We start from the raw sequence: 14,930 nt of genomic DNA on the forward strand, positions 1-14,930 counted from the left end.
TTCTCCCTTCGGGGCGGGGTTATGCAAATCACCACACCATATCCTCCAATGGGAAGGGAGCCCGGCTGCTCTATGCAAATTTCCTAACGGAGGGGGCGGGGTTATGCAAATGCACCGGCGCGGCTGGGGCAGGCGGCGGGCAGCGCGCGGCTCCCGGGACTCGCACCGGCACCGGACCGGCACCGGCACCGGCACCGGACGGCGGCGGCGGGGCCGCACCGGGGCCGGGCCGGCTCCGTTACAGCGCCGGGCCCCCGCGGCCGTGCCGGCGGGGACTTACCGAGGAGAAGCAGCCGGTGGCCAGGTGCGTGGCCCGGGCGGGGAGGGGGGTCCCGTGCGTACCGGGACGCGGAGAGCCCCCGACCCCCGGTGGGGAAGCCGGTACCGGACGGCACCGGGGCAGAGGGCACCGCGGGGTGCCGGGCTGGGGGGACGGGGGGGGGAGGGGGGGGTGCCAGCCGTGTGCCCCCAGCCCCGTGCCCGTTCCCCAGCCCCGGGCGGCGGCGGCCCCGCAGCGGCCGCCCCGTCGGGACGCACGGGCCGGGGGAGCGGGGCCGGCCCCGGCTGGCCGGGTGGTGCCGGTGCGGCCGGGCCGGCGCCCTGCGGGCTGCCCTGGGCACGGCGGAGCCCTGGCCCCCGCCCCGCCGTCTAGGGATGGAGCGCTATAAAAAGCCTGCGGTTTGCGCTGCGCTCGGGGCGGTTATTTTTACTCGTGTCTGCGCAGAGAGGAACGCCTGGGTTTAACCCAAAAGTGCAGGCTGGAGGGCAGCCGCCCTGCCCCGGCACTGCCATCTGCATAAACCTCGTCGCCAGCACCCTTCTGCTGGGCCTTGGGTGGTGGGAGCGAGCCCGCTGTGCAGAGGGGAAACTGAGGCACGGCACGGCCGGGCTGCCTGCTCGGTGCGGGCACAGCACCGGGACACCCTGGCCCCGCCGCAGGACCAGGGCCTGATCTCCCCGTAGCCTTGCTGGGATGTTGCACGGCTCTGGCAGGACTGTAGCTCGGTGTCCTCGCTGCTCCCGAGCAGGGATGCCACCCGTGCATGGCTCTTCCTTGCCAGCGCGTGGCATTTCCAGCGTGTCCCAGAGCATGTGAGCCTCGCTCCATCGCGTGTCCCCGTGGGGCGAGCGAGGTGGATCCTCTGCCGGGTCCTCCTGCCCGCTGCAGCTGACTGCCAGCAAGTCCCCATCCCCGGGGCTTTACTCTTTTAATGAGAGAAAGTTTCCCGGAGCTGCTGGCTGTGGAGATGGGGTTTCGCGGGTAATGATTTAACTCGGCAGCTGGCAGGTGAGCCGGAGGGCAGGGACCTGCCTCGATCGGAAGGTGCTCCGGGGAAGGCGATGGGCTGCGTTCCCTCGGCCCATGCGCATCCCTTGGGACATTGGGTACCGGTCCTGTTGGGAAGGGAGCCAGATCCTGTCCCTTTGCCATGTTCCCAGCTGCCAGCTGGACAAGCCACACAGGTCGAGGGGAGGCCTTTGCAGCTCAGGGTGTGGGATTTGGGGCACAGACGCAGGCCCTAGGTTTGATTTAGGACTTCAAATCCTCCTGCTTGCCTCCAAGTCTTGGGCACTGATGATACCTTGGCGCCAAGAGCAGCAGTGTGGATGAAAAACAGGTTGAGAAAACTTTGCACAGGGCAAAGGAGAGGGATTTCTGCTTACACCCAGTGGGACGCATCCCTGCAGCGGCAGGGCTGGAGAGTCAGACATGCTGAACCACAACGAGGGTCATTTAAATCCAGAAGCAGGGGGAGGATCAGTCTATCTGAGACCCTTGGATTTCCCTCCTCTTTGCAGCAGGACTGCCGGGAGCAAACCAGGTTTGTAACCCACGCAGCCCTAAGGCCATGGGGCTGGGCTCAGGCGTGCTGTCAGCACCTTGTGGCTGCCCCAGCGAACCCTCCAACAGCAAACGAGTATCATTTCCCGTATGAATGCCCAGCTGCAGCGAGGGGCAGCCCAGCCCTGCAGGAACAGCATTTCTACCCGGGGCTGCTGCTGGCAGCATTGCCAACGCCGAGCCAAAAAGGTGGCCCAGGCCCCAGCGAGGGTTGGTGTGTCCGTCTGTCTTTCCAAGGAAAAGAGCCGCCTCGTTTTTCGGGGCCACTGCAATCCTTCCTCCTTCCACACAGTCATTTTGGAACCGAAAAGCCTCCGCCCATCGCTGCGCTTCGCCCAAGGGGCCGGCCGCTGGCGGGACTTCCGCTCTGTGTCACCCCCAGCGGGGCCGGAGCCAGTGCGGGGCTGGGGCTGGACGGTGCCCAGGTCCCCCCAGGTCCAGCCCTATCCCGGATTTGGCTCGGAGGGATGCAGGGCGATGCCATTGATCAAGCCCCGTGCTGCAGAAGCGGGCAGAAAGATGAATTTTAATTGTCCCCGGGGATTTTGCATGGTGCTGGGGTGGTGCTTGGTGTGTCTGTGTTTCGGGGCTCAGTTGACTGCGTGTGTATGAGATGGGGAGGAAGGTGTTCAGTGCCAGCAACCACCCTGTCCCCAGCTCCCTGATGGCCCCAGAGGGTCCCCAAGCCCCTCATCCCCCTGGGTTCTCCTTTCCCCTGCTTCCCAGCAGGCTCCTCCTGCTTCCCCGCTCCCACCCCACACCACTGGCCCGCTCTGGTTTATACTGGTTGGTCGTTTAAACAACCCATAAAAAGCAGAAGGGCCTGTCGCCCCGCTGCAGAAACGCTGCTAAACTTTGCCTTTTCCTTGCGCCAGCCTCGGGATGCACCACGAGGCCCCAGCACCGCTGGTCCCCTGGTCCCCAGGGACCAGGGTCACATCCCCAGGGACCAAGGTCACATCCCCAGCACGGAGCAGGGAAGCTCCAGCCGGCGATGGATGCAGCAGCGGTGGTCCCTGCACCATGCATCTGGCTGTGACCGGGGGTCTGCACAACCCTGCTTCGAGCCCGCTGCCCTCCCGGCCCCTGCAAGGCAGCGCCTGGCCTGGCCCCCCTGGGATTTTGTGGCTCCTGGCCAAGCTCATGTCTTATCCCAGTGAAGGATGCGATGGAAACTCTCTAGCCCACTTTAATCAATGTTTTCCTCCATCAAAATGCTGTTTGGAAGCCACCAAATGCAGGCAGTGGGTATTTGCTGGCTGCTTTCCTCCCCCTTTTCTACCTGCAGACCCCCCAGCTCCACGTTTCCAGATTTGCAACAAAATCCCCATTATTTGGTGAAAATGACCTCGTTTTCCCAGTTTCTACATTGATGCCTCAGTGTCCCATTGGAGAGGGAGAGCAGGAGGTGGGATGATGAAGCACCAGGGAGCTCAGAGAGGCCCTGGCAAGAGGTGTCCACTCCTTGCCCCTTCCTTGCCCGTTCCTTGTGCCTGGCACTCCGAGGCTCTGGACCCAGGGGTCAAGGCCACGTCCCCTCGAGTCGGCAGTGACCGTCCCTTCCCTGTCCCTTCTCCCATCATGTCCTGTCTCCAGGCACAGGACGTGGCTGCGCAGCTGCCCACCCCTAATAACTGCCCCGTCGGCTGTCCCCAGGCTGAATTTGGGGAGAACTTTCTGCATTTAGCATTTCTGGGGGCACTCAGAGGTCGAGAAAGATGCAGAAGCCCCGCACGCAGCCCGGCACAATGCACCTGCTGCCCGGTACCGTGCCCGGTGCCAAACCACACCGGTCCTCGCAGCGGCACAGCCGAGCCCCGCGGCTGCCCTGGGGCTCTGCTGCAGCTCATGGAAAAACACGCTGCTCCCAGGGGGCCGATCCGGCTCAGCGGGCTAATTAGGAGAGCGGATAGGAAGTTTACACACTCCGCCGTGATGCAAATGACCCCTAAAGATGCACAGGAGCCGGGGAGTTAATTATAACCCTGGCTGCAGCCGGAGGGCTGGGGCGACACCTCGCTGCGCTTCCCCGGCTGGCCGAGGGACGGATCCTGGCGAGGGGACAGCTCGCAGGAGCTGGGTGGACGCGAGCCGGGTGCGTGCGAGGGAGCAGAGAGCCGGGGCTAAAGATACGCAGGCGTGGGAGGGAGCGGGGGCCGGCGGGACGCCAGGCAGCGCGAGGAGCTTCTGGCCAGTGCAAAGCATCTCCTCTCCTCAACCGTAGGTGGGGCAAGGCAAGCGGGCTCTCCTCCTGGCCTGGTGTGGGATAGAAGCTGTCGAAGCTGGGTTTGAGGGCTGCAGAGCTCTGCTGGAGTCGGCGTGGGGGCTTGCTGGGACCCCCAGAGCCCCGTGTGAGCTCAGGGAGCTCCTTTCCTGGGTCCCCCTTGCGGCCTCCAGGTCCGAGGTCTGAAGCTGTGGGCCCGTTACGGGTGCTGGGTGCTGCTCCTGTGGCACCGGGGCGCTCCCTTGGTGCTGTCCCCAGACATGGGGACAAGGCTGGAGGGATGGAGGTGGCACCGTGCCACTCGGTGCCATCCCCTCGTGCCCGTCACGGCGGAGCTGCGATAATCACCCGCAGCACTAATGCCGCTTATCGCCTTATCGCCTGCGCGCAGCAATGAAAACCCGGACCGAGAGTCCTCCACACTCCCCCCCCCCTTCCCACCCCTTAATACCTGCCGGGGGGGCACGGGGGAGCCGAGGCGCCGGTGCCGTGCCGCACTGCGGTGTCCGAGCCCCAGCACGCTTGGGGCAGCCCCTTTGGAGGCGTAAAACCAAAATGCCATCACCACCGGTCATGAGAGCATCCCTCCCCGGTGCCCGGCGGTGCTGGGGCTGCGCGGGTCCCCGCGGGTCCCTCGTGGCCGCGGTGGCCGCGTGGCCGGGGCGATGCCCCAGGAGGACCCAACGGGGCCGAACGCTGCCTGCCGTAATAATGAGCTGCTCGGGGAGGCGGCTGATGAAACCACCCCGCGTGTTGCACGAGGCCTCGCTGCGCCCTCAGCCCCGGTGCAGGGGACCGGGGAGGGGGGGACCGGGGGGCCGCACGCGAGTCCGGCCCCAGCACGACCCCGTTTCCCCCGCCGCAGCCCATCCTGACGGTGCTGTGGCTGCCGCTTCCTTCTCGCCTCTCGCGCCTCGCCTCCCCCCCACTGCCTGCTATTTTGGGATGGGGCCTCCGCAACATCGTCCTGGGGGTGCCAGTGCCCCCCCAGGTGCTCTGCAGCATCAGCGTGAGGGTGCTGGGGGGGTCCCAAAGTGCCCTGCTTGGGTGCACGGGGGGATGTGGCAGTCCCAGGGGCACTGCAGCATGGGTGGAGGGGACACGGAGAGGTTGGGGCCAGGCGCACCCTTGCAGGATCAGTCCCAGTGGTGTCGGGACCCTCTCACCCTGAGCTTCCCACCTGCGAGCACAGATGGAAAAAGGGGTGCTGGGGCAGGGTTTTGGGGTGCCGCAGCACCCAAGGGGTGGCGGTGCTGGCCCGGGGGGTCCTCGCCAGCATTTCGTGGCCCCGCTGCAGACGGGCTTTGCCTTCCCAGCACCTCCGAGCGCGTACAGCACGGCCTCTCCTCCGTGCTGAGGTTTGTGAGCCTTTAAAAAGAAACCCTCGGGGCGCAGCTGTGCTGCGCTTGCAGGGGCGCGGGGGGCTCGGGGCCGAGCCTGGGGCCGTGCAGCGTCTTCTGGCCAAAAAGGGTCAAAGCAGGCTGCGAGCACAGGCCCCCAGGGGAGCAGCTCGTGTTTCCGCACCTTCGACGGAAGACCATGGGGTTGGGGTGGGCAGGTGAGAGCTGAGCACCCCCCCGCAAATGCACCTGGGGATGCCCCGTGCCGTGCCGCAGGTGTCCGCACCAGGAGGGCAGGATTGGTCCCGGCCGCTCACAGGCTTTGGGAAAACCTCTGCGCTTTCACCAGGGAACTGGTGGCTGCTTTTCCCGGCAGGGCCGTTCCCCGCGGGGCTGGGGTGGTCTCGTCACCCCCAGTACCTTCGCGCCGTGCGTGGGCCCGGGGACACAAGGGTGGCAGCGGGGCCGTGGGAACGGCAGCACAATTTCCTTCCATAAATTAAAATTAGTTTTGATCAGCTAAATATAGCAGCTGAGCAAGATGGTAAATGGCAACGTGCTTGAGAGAAGGAAGCGGGACGGGCTGGGGCACTGGGGGAGTGAAGGGCTGGCGGTTCCCCAACCTGCACCGGGGCTGATCCCTGCCACGGGGGCTCGAGGGGCTCGCTTGGGGATGCCCGGGGACATTTGGGGAGCATCGTCCCCTGGAGAGCTGCAGCAGTGTCCCAGCCCCACCGGCTTCCCAGGCCAGCTCTTGCCCCGTGGCCATGTCTTGGGGTCAGCAGGGACTGAGCTGGCCCAGGGCTGCACCCAACTTGGGGCGGATGCGAGAGTCCCGCTGGGAGCACCGTGATGCCAGCCATGGCTCTGTACCAGATTTCCATGGCACCAAGCCCCCCAGCACCATCCCAGAGGGATTTTGGGGTGTCCAGTGTGGGGGAACAACAAGAGTGACACTCCTGTGACACCTCCTGCAGTGATAATGGGGCGTCACAGGGGCCGATGCCCGGTGCCGGGCTGCAGCCGGGGCTGGCACCTTGCAGCGGGGCTGGGATCCGGGGTCCCTTGGCCCCTCGCTCTTCCCATCACCGCCTCACGTGGCACCAGGAGGTGGGTGGTTTCGCTTTGCTGTCTCCTCGTACAGCCACTTCCTGACCTGCGAACGGCTGAGGTCAAATTTAGTCTGTTCGCATTCAAAAAAAAAAAAAAAAAGAAAAGAAAAAAACACACACACAAAACATTGAACCTAAAAACAGCCCTTTTGTCTTACCGAGGACCCTCCCCGCGGCCAGCCCAGCCTCCTTTGTAACCCCCCTCCCCATCAGCCCCATCCGCTGGTAAAAACCCCTGGCGAGGGCGAGCGCGGGGCAGCGTCGGCGCAGCTTTGGGATGCCAAGGCTGAGCCCACGCTCCCGGCAAGGGACCTGGGATCCGGCACTGGCGCTCTGCAGCCAGCACACGCAGGTGCCGGGGGGCTGCCGGGGGGCTGCCGGGGGGCAGGGGTGTCGGAGATAGGGCCGTGGGGCCAGCTGAGCAGAGCAAAGGGGAATTTTCCCGCCTGCCTCAGAGGAATTTCGCATTTTTTTGGTAGTTTGGGGGGTTTGACGCTCTTTGCGGAAAAGCTGGGAAATGCCGCCGGGACCAAAACTTCCTCTGAAAAGTTATTTTTTTCAGCAAAGCTTATTTTGGTTGGCGGAGGGGTGAGGAGGCAACCGGTAGGTGCTCACGGGGTTTCTCTCTCTCTTCCAGTCTCCCTCCGAGTCTAGGAGTCAAAAATGGGCCGGAAAAAAATACAGATCAGCCGAATACTGGACCAGCGGAACCGGCAGGTAGGAGGAGAGGGGACGAGAAGGGACAAGGAGCCGCGAGGCTGGGGAGGGACGAAGGGAGGCGAAGCCGCTCGGCCCCCAGGGGTGTCGGAGCCTCCAAAGCCTGGAGATTTTGGGTGCTGGGGGGGAAAGGAGAGGGCGGCGGGGCCGTGGCGGTGGCACTGGGGCAGCGCCGTGTCCCCCTTCCCCACAGGTGACCTTCACCAAGCGTAAATTCGGGCTGATGAAGAAGGCGTACGAGCTGAGCGTGCTGTGCGACTGCGAGATCGCCCTCATCATCTTCAACAGCACCAACCGCCTCTTCCAGTACGCCAGCACCGACATGGACAAGGTGCTGCTCAAGTACACGGAGTACAGCGAGCCCCACGAGAGCCGCACCAACTCCGACATCCTCGAGGTAGCGGCGGGGGGGCGGCAGGAGGGGGGGTCGGGCAGGGCAGGGGACCCCGCTCACCGCCCCGCTCCCCGCAGACGCTGAAGCGCAAGGGGCTGGGGCTGGACAGCCACGAGCTGGAGCTGGACGAGGGGCTGGACGCCGGCGAGAAGATGCGGAAGCTGAACGAGGGCATGGACCTGACGGTGGCACGGCCCCGCTTTTACGTGAGTTGCCACCGCACCACAATGCTGGGGGACAGGAGCCGTGTCCCCAGCCCCAGCCCGGACCCCAATCCTCTGTTTCACCCTGCAGAGCCCGGTGCCGCTGCCTGAGGCATCCTACGGCAGCTCCCCGCCAGCCAGCGGTGATGGAGCCCTGAGCAGCACCAGCAGCTCCCCGCAGAGCCAGGGCCGCCCGCCCGCCTTCAAACCATCAGCACCGAAGCTCTCGGGGCGCTCTCCAGGACCGATGCCCCCAGGTAGGCTCAGATGTTACCCGGCTGCATGTGGGTGGCATCGCAGCGGGGACAAGGTCCCCCCGACGGACACCTCGCTGGCCCCGTAGGGATTTTCCAGGCCGGACGCCGCATGCAAAGCTCCTCTCGCAGCATCTCCCGGGGATTTACCAGGAGCAGGGCAGGGGCGGGCGCGTGGGCAGGTAGCGCCGCCGCAGCTGCGGAAACGCCACCAGCTTCTGGCCTCCCTCCAGCTGCTTCCTGCGCGCTGCTGAGTCACGGCCGCCGCGCACCCAGGTGGCCCCGGGCACCCTGCACCCATGCCTCGCGCTCCCTCCTGTGCGGCAGAGCTGGAGCTGGGTGCGAGGGGCTCTCCCCGCGCGGTGGGGCTGGCACGGGACTGGGTGCTGCTGGGTGCCCCCCCGAGCTTCTGCCACCCTGGGGCCGGGCAGCAAAAAAGGGGGCTGGAAAAAATGGTGCTGAGGCTTGACCAGTGGAAACTCCCCCCCGGGCGGGTAGGAGGTGGCACGGGGGTGGCCGGGCCATGGGTGGCTTTGCCACAACCGGGATGGGCTGAGCCGCCGCGGCTCGGCGCTGCTCCCGGTGCAGGATGTGGGCACGCAGCGTGCCCACCTTGGACGGCCACGGCCTGGCCGGGGAGGTGGCGGTGCCACAGGATGTCCCCCCGCTGCTCTGCGGGGAGCTGAGCCGCGAGGGCTGCCCGCAGCGGGGTCCGGACGGGGAGCTTTGCACCCTGCTGGCTCCCGGGGCCAGATCCGGCCGTCGCCTTCGTTTCCGCTCGCAGCGCGCGGCCGTGGCCGCAGCGGGCCGGGGGTGGCCGCCGCAGCCCAGGTGCGCCCAGGGCCGCGCGCAGGATGTGGCTTTGCAGGAGCGCGGCACCGTGCACGCACGCACGGGCACCCACCGGGGACGAGGGCACCGGGGCCACCGGCTGCAGCCCCGGGGACCCCTGAGGATGGGAGCCCGATGGTTCCACATCCTTCGGTGCCACCCACGCGTCCCTCTGTCCGTGCAGGTATCGGCTATCCCCTCTTCCCCCCCGGCAGCCTGAACCGAGCCCTGGCCACCAAGACGCCGCCGCCGCTGTACCTGGGAGCCGACGGCCGGCGCGGCGAAGCCCACGGCAGCCTGGCCAGCGGCAGGAGCGGCGGCAGCGCGGCGGTGAGTGACGCCAAGGGACTCTGCAGCACCCAGGGGCAGTGCTGCTGGGGGGAGCCCAACCCCGCTATATCCCCATAGATTCAAGACCCCAAATGTGCTGCCCCCAGCTTCTGGGCCTCCAGGGTGCTCCTGATGGCTGGGGGACAGTGCCAGGAGGATGCTCGGTGGCCTTGTCCCCACTGTGTCCCCTCCCCAGCTGTGGCACCATGGGAGATGCCTAATGCGGGGTCCCTCTGTCCCCTGGCTCACTGTATTTCCCACCAAGTCACCCATGTCTGCCCCCCCCCCGGGGCCGCAGAGGTGCCTCCCCCCCAAATTCAGCAAGGAGCTGCTCTATCCGCTCCTGACTCCTCCAACACCGGGGCTTTGCTGCGGGACTGGGGAGGGAGAGGGAGCACCACAGCCCCCCCTGGGGGGCTCAGCATCACAAAGCCTGACCGGGGGGGACACCTTTGCATCCCACAGAGGCCGCTGTACCCCGGTCTGCAGACCCTGAGCCCCGTGCTTGCACCGGGCAGCGCCGGCATCCCCAACCACAGCCTCTCCGGCTTCCCCTTCCTCGCCCCGGCACAAGCGGGTAAGTCCTGGCCCCGTGCCCAAGGAGGGTCGAAGCCCCCCGACCATGCCCCCTCCCCAGCTCCCGCTCACTTTTCCCCCCCTGCTCTGCAGAGTATGGGGCTGGCGAGGCCCCGCCGCCCCCCGGCTTCCTGCAGCCTGGCCCCCCGGCTTCGTGGCAGCCCCCGCGGGACATGGCAGCGCTGGGGTAAGGACCGCCACCGGGCTGGGGACACGGGACAGCAGGGGACGGGGTCTGGCAACGGGGTGAGGGATGGGGGGATTTAGGGTTAACCCTTCTTTTTGGGTACCCAAAGCACAGCCCCACACCGTCCGGTTTCACCCCCAAAACCGGGGTGCACGGGGACAGGCTGTGAACCCTCCCACCCACCCAGTCCCAGCCTGTCCCGCTGGCAGCGGAGCCTATTAAAAGCCGAATTTGCCCCCCGGGGACCTGGCCCCCGCGTGCCCCCCCATCGCACACCAAGCTCCCGGCAGCCGTGCCAGCGTGTGGGTGGGTGGCAGCCTGGGAAGCGGGTGCTGCAGCCCCCCCAGCGTTGTTCGGGGGCGAGGAATTGGACGGAGCCGGTGCGTGAGATGAGCTGGGAGGGTCTCAGCCCCGCTCGGGAAGAAGGGGGACACGCAACCGGCTCCTTCCCACCCCGTGTGTGTCGGCCAGGGATGCTGCATGGGGAGACCCGGCCTCACCCTCCCTTCTCGCCCCAGGGCCAGCGCCAGGATCGTCCCCGCCGAGGATGCGGCCCCCGGCAGCTCCCCGCAGCACCACGCCATCAGCATCAAGTCGGAGCGGGTCTCGCCGGGGCTCGGCTGCCCCTCGGGCACCCCGCAGCCCCCCCCGGGCAGCCTGGCCTCCCTGAGCGAAGCCTCCCGAGGCTCCGGAGACCTCCAGCCGCGGGACGACTACACCAAGGGCTACCCCTACCCCCTGGGCCCCCCCCGGCCGCTGGCGGAGGAGCAGCGGGCCACCGTCCCCGTCCCCCCGCGGCGGGCACAGGCTGTGGAGGGGTGGCAGAGATAGCGAGGCTGACGGGGTGCAGGGGGAGCCGCTCCCCGCTTCCACCCCATCCCCGGACCCCCAAGGAGCCCCCCTCCCCCCCATTGCTCTGGGGCTTCCCAGGGGGTCCTGGCCCCAACGCCGGGGCTGCAGTTCCCAGAACCCCCACCCCCCCCCCACCCCAGTGCCCCTCCCCGACACTGCTGTCCCCCCCTTTTTCTCAGCTCTGCCCCCCCCAGCCCCATGCTCCTGCTGGGCACGGCGAGGCCGGGACCCCCTCCCTACCCCCCCCCGGCACGGCACGGTGTCCGGTGCCGGACACTGTCCGTCCCCGTCCGTGCGTCCGTCCCTGCGTGTCCCCACCGAGCAGGAGTGCCTGGGAAGTGCCACGGGGTGGCAGCAGGACTGAGAGCAGCAGCCGATGGCAGCGGGCCCAACCCTGCACCCACAGGGCCAAATCCTGCCCCCGGCCGGGGCGAGGGGAGGCAGCCGGGGGCAGCGGGCGCTGCTCCGTCGGCCCAGGGACTTTTTTTTTTTTTTCTATTTATTGCGTTCTCACCAATAAAGAGCTGGGGGTGTCGGGGTGCCTGGCGTCAGCTCCTTGGGGTCGGGATGCACAGCTCTGTGTGGGGTGGCAGTCATTGATGTCCCCGAGGGGAAAATGGGCTGTGCCCCGTTAATTTTGGCTCGGCACTGCCATCCCCTACGTCCCCCCGCCCCCTCCCGGCTCAAAGCCACCTCTCTGGGGTCACCGAGCCCCCGGTACGGGTGGTAGCAGGGTCACCCCGGCCCTCGCCGCATCCCCGTGTCCATGTGGCTGAGCCGTGTGCTCCAGGAGACCTCCAAAAAAGATGCTTGTAGGATCTCACGCTGCAGGGTTAGTGCGGGTGGCCGGTGTTCCCGCTGATGGGGAGGAGGAAAAACCCCTCCTGTGCCCCAAATATCAGCATTAATGGGGACACGTGTGGGGTGAAGGGGGCTGCCAGCACCTGCCCAGTGAAGGGATGGGCTTTTTGTTGCTCCCTGGCCTGGGGGAACCTCTCCTGGGACCTGCGATGTGTTGGGGATGGGAAGGAGGGTTTGGGGAGGTGGCACTGCCCACCACGTGCGGGTTTTGGGGGGCCCAGCAGCTCTGCCCGGGGCCCTGCAGCGTCACAGGGGACGTGGCACGGGGACGGGGCCCCTCCGCTTGCCGGCGCTGAACTCAGCTCCCGGGGAGATTACTGGGAGCCGAGCCCCGGGATTAAACCACGGCACGGAGATTAATTCTGGGGAGAGTTTTTCCCGTTTAATAGAGCCCAGCGAGCGGCGTAAATACCAGCCCGGATTAGGGGCTGCTGCCTCGGGACGGAGCTCCGCCAGCCCCGGCACGGATCTGGCCCCTGGTGACGCCTTGGCCGCGGGGCCTGGGAGCGGGGCAGTGGCCACCCCAAATCTGGGGGACACCGGGGTGACAGCGGAGGTGCCTGTGGCCCAGGTGCCCCCCAGGCGGTGGGGACGGTCCCCTCCCGACCTGCTTCGGGTCCCCAGGCTGGGAAGGGGCTGGTGAATGCGGAGAGGAGCCGAGACACCCGGGGAAAGTGTGGGGGCTGGGGTAAGAGACACTGATTGAATAGCAATGACTGCATGATTTATGGTTTGCGTTATTGCATGGTTCATTTGAATATATGCTAATAAGGCTTTTCTCCTCGTTTTGTTTGTAAGATTTAGATTTGCTATGGCAACCCGCTGGCATGGAAGGAGCGCCAGGAAATGTCAGGGCGAGGTGAGCCCCGGGGAGGGGCTGGGGCTGTTGGGGGGCCACATCCCACTGCAGGGACACGGCAGCGGCCGGCGGGACCAAGGTCAGCGGTGGGAGACCCAGGAGCCGACCGGAGCCGCGCATCCCCCCCGGCTGCCCGCAGGTCCAGTACCGCCCCGTTGCGACAGGTCCTAAACTGGGGTGGGGGGGTGCCCCGGGGTGTCCCCAGCCCCACTTTGGGCTTGCAGCGAGGCCCCTCTCACCCTCCGACCCCGTGTCCCTGCCCACCTCCCATCACGGTGCGATGCGCAGTTGCGCAGGACCCAAAGGTCACACCGAGGGCCCCCCCCAGCTTATTTAGGGGTGACGGTGCTCAGGATGGTGCTGGGAAGAGACAGAGCACCTGGCTTCGCTCTGTGTCCCCCCCCCTTCCATCCTGCAGGGCCCTGGCCCATGGCGGAGGGGTCTGGGCCAACTTTGTGTGCCCCTTCCCAGCAAACGGGGGAGCCACCCCAGCAAAACCCCGTTACCTGCAGGCCCGGCGTGGCTGGGGGCTGCGCTGCTCCATGAGGGTGCTGGGCTCCGGTGCTGGGGGCTGCAGGGCTGGGGGGGGCTGTTTTGCCCACCCCACGCTTCCTCCTCTCTGCCAGGCAGCAGCTGCCGGGGGGCTGCTCCATCAGGGCTCTGTGCACCCCTTTTTTTTTTTTTTTGGGGGGGGGGGGTGTGGCGCAGGCCTTGCAGCCGGGGAAGAGGCTCACTGGCTGCTTTTGGGGTCCCCCTCCCACATGGGTGCGGGGCTGGATCCCAGCCCAGGGGGGTGGGGGTTGCTTCTCCGTGCCCTTTGGGGTCTCAGTGATATTTGGGGGGGGGTGACACGTCCCGGCTGGAGAGGAGCAGGGGATGCGCGCCCCCGCCAGAGCCCCCACGGCAGCGGGACTGGGCACCGCGCGTCCCCGCGGCCACCCGACGGGCCGGGCCGGGGCCGGGCTCCGCTCCCGGGGCTTCCCGCGGCCGTTTCACGCCTTACACCGGGGAGGGAACGAGCCCCGGGCTCCGGGCCCCCTCCTCCCCCCGCCGGTGCATCCTCCCCCAGAGCCCCCACTCGGTTGTTTTGCAAAAGCCCTGAAATATTCATGGCGCTGCGCACAGCGCCTCGTAATGAATTTTTGATCAAAAACCTTATCAGGGAGCCAAAATACGCCTCCCACCCCCAAAAAAAAATTCCCCCCCCCCCCAAAACCCCAGCAGAAGGAGGGGGACCGGGCCCGGCGGTACCGCGGGGCTGCGGGAGCCGGGCCCGGCGGAATTTGCCGGGGAAGGCCCCGGTGGCGGGGCCGGGACCGGGGGGAGAGCCGCCACCGGCCGGACCCCCCCATCGGGGCTGGGGCAGGGACCAGGTTTGGGGCCCCCGAGGTGCGGACCCGGGCCCGGTTCCTGCTGCCCCCCCACCGGGACGGGCCCCTCACGGCCCCGGTTGGACGAGGCGGGCGGCGGGGAACCGGGACAGCCCCCCCCGGCGGCCCCCAGCCCCGCGGGGAGAAATATTCGTTGAGGGGGAAATTGAGAAGCGGAGATCACCGGGGCCAAAGCCGGCAGCGCCGGGGGGGGGGGGGGGTGGGGCACGGAACGGGCCCGGTTCCGCCGTAGCAGCGGGGGCTCAGCACCACGACGGCCCCGGCCCCGCTCCCAGCCCGGGCCCAGCCCGGCCCCGCTCCGCAGCTCGGTTCCGTGCGGGTTTCGCCCCGCACCGAGAACCCCCGGGTCCGAATTCGGAGCGACTCCCGATTGCCGGCACCCATTTTTAATGCGCTACGAAAATCCCGGTGCGCCGGGGCGGGGTGACCCTGTGCTCCCGGCTACTTCGGAGCATGGGGGTGTTAACACCCAGGGCGGGGCTTTATTTAATTATATTTATTTATTTTTAATTAAAGATGAGCCGATTTCGGCTGCATTTCCACGGAGAGCGGATAAATCCTGCACCGGGCTGGGAGTCACCGGGGTGACCCCAACCGCCCGCTCCCTCCTGCCGCAGCATCTGCACCAGCCCCGGGGGGGCAAAAGCAGGAGGACCCCCCCAAACCCCTCGTCCTTCCCCTCGCTCCGGATCCGACCCCGGCTCCGGCCGGGCCCTGTGGGGCTCCCCGAGCCCTTCTCGGTCCCGCGGGGCGTGGGGCCGGGAGGAGCCGTGGGGGGGGGGCGGGATCCGGCCCCCACCGGGTCCGGCCTCCCGCTGCCCTTGTGGGGCTGCACCGGCGGGGTGACCCGGAATATTATTATTATTATTATTATTATTATTATTATTATTATTATTCTTTTCCCTACAATCCCCGTTATTTTTAGGTTCTGCTCCCGGAGCCGCCCCCGCCCCCCC

At 67.0% G+C, this 14,930-nt stretch overlaps 1 protein-coding gene across 1 annotated transcript; it reads left to right on the forward strand.

Annotated features, from left to right (window-relative positions):
• Positions 1 to 217: 217 nt before the first annotated feature.
• MEF2B (myocyte enhancer factor 2B) lies at positions 218 to 10,842 on the forward strand. Its single transcript, XM_035569839.2, has 9 exons — positions 218 to 304; positions 7,157 to 7,236; positions 7,430 to 7,633; positions 7,708 to 7,836; positions 7,925 to 8,090; positions 9,103 to 9,248; positions 9,714 to 9,825; positions 9,918 to 10,011; positions 10,530 to 10,842. The coding sequence occupies exons 2-9, from the start codon at positions 7,183 to 7,185 to the stop codon at positions 10,840 to 10,842; spliced, it is 1,218 nt and encodes a 405-aa protein (XP_035425732.1). The 5' UTR covers positions 218 to 304; positions 7,157 to 7,182.
• The last annotated feature ends 4,088 nt before the right edge of the window (positions 10,843 to 14,930 follow it).

Source organism: Cygnus atratus, chromosome 26 (genome assembly GCF_013377495.2).
Source record: "Cygnus atratus isolate AKBS03 ecotype Queensland, Australia chromosome 26, CAtr_DNAZoo_HiC_assembly, whole genome shotgun sequence".
In the NCBI taxonomy this organism is placed as follows: domain Eukaryota; kingdom Metazoa; phylum Chordata; class Aves; order Anseriformes; family Anatidae; genus Cygnus; species Cygnus atratus.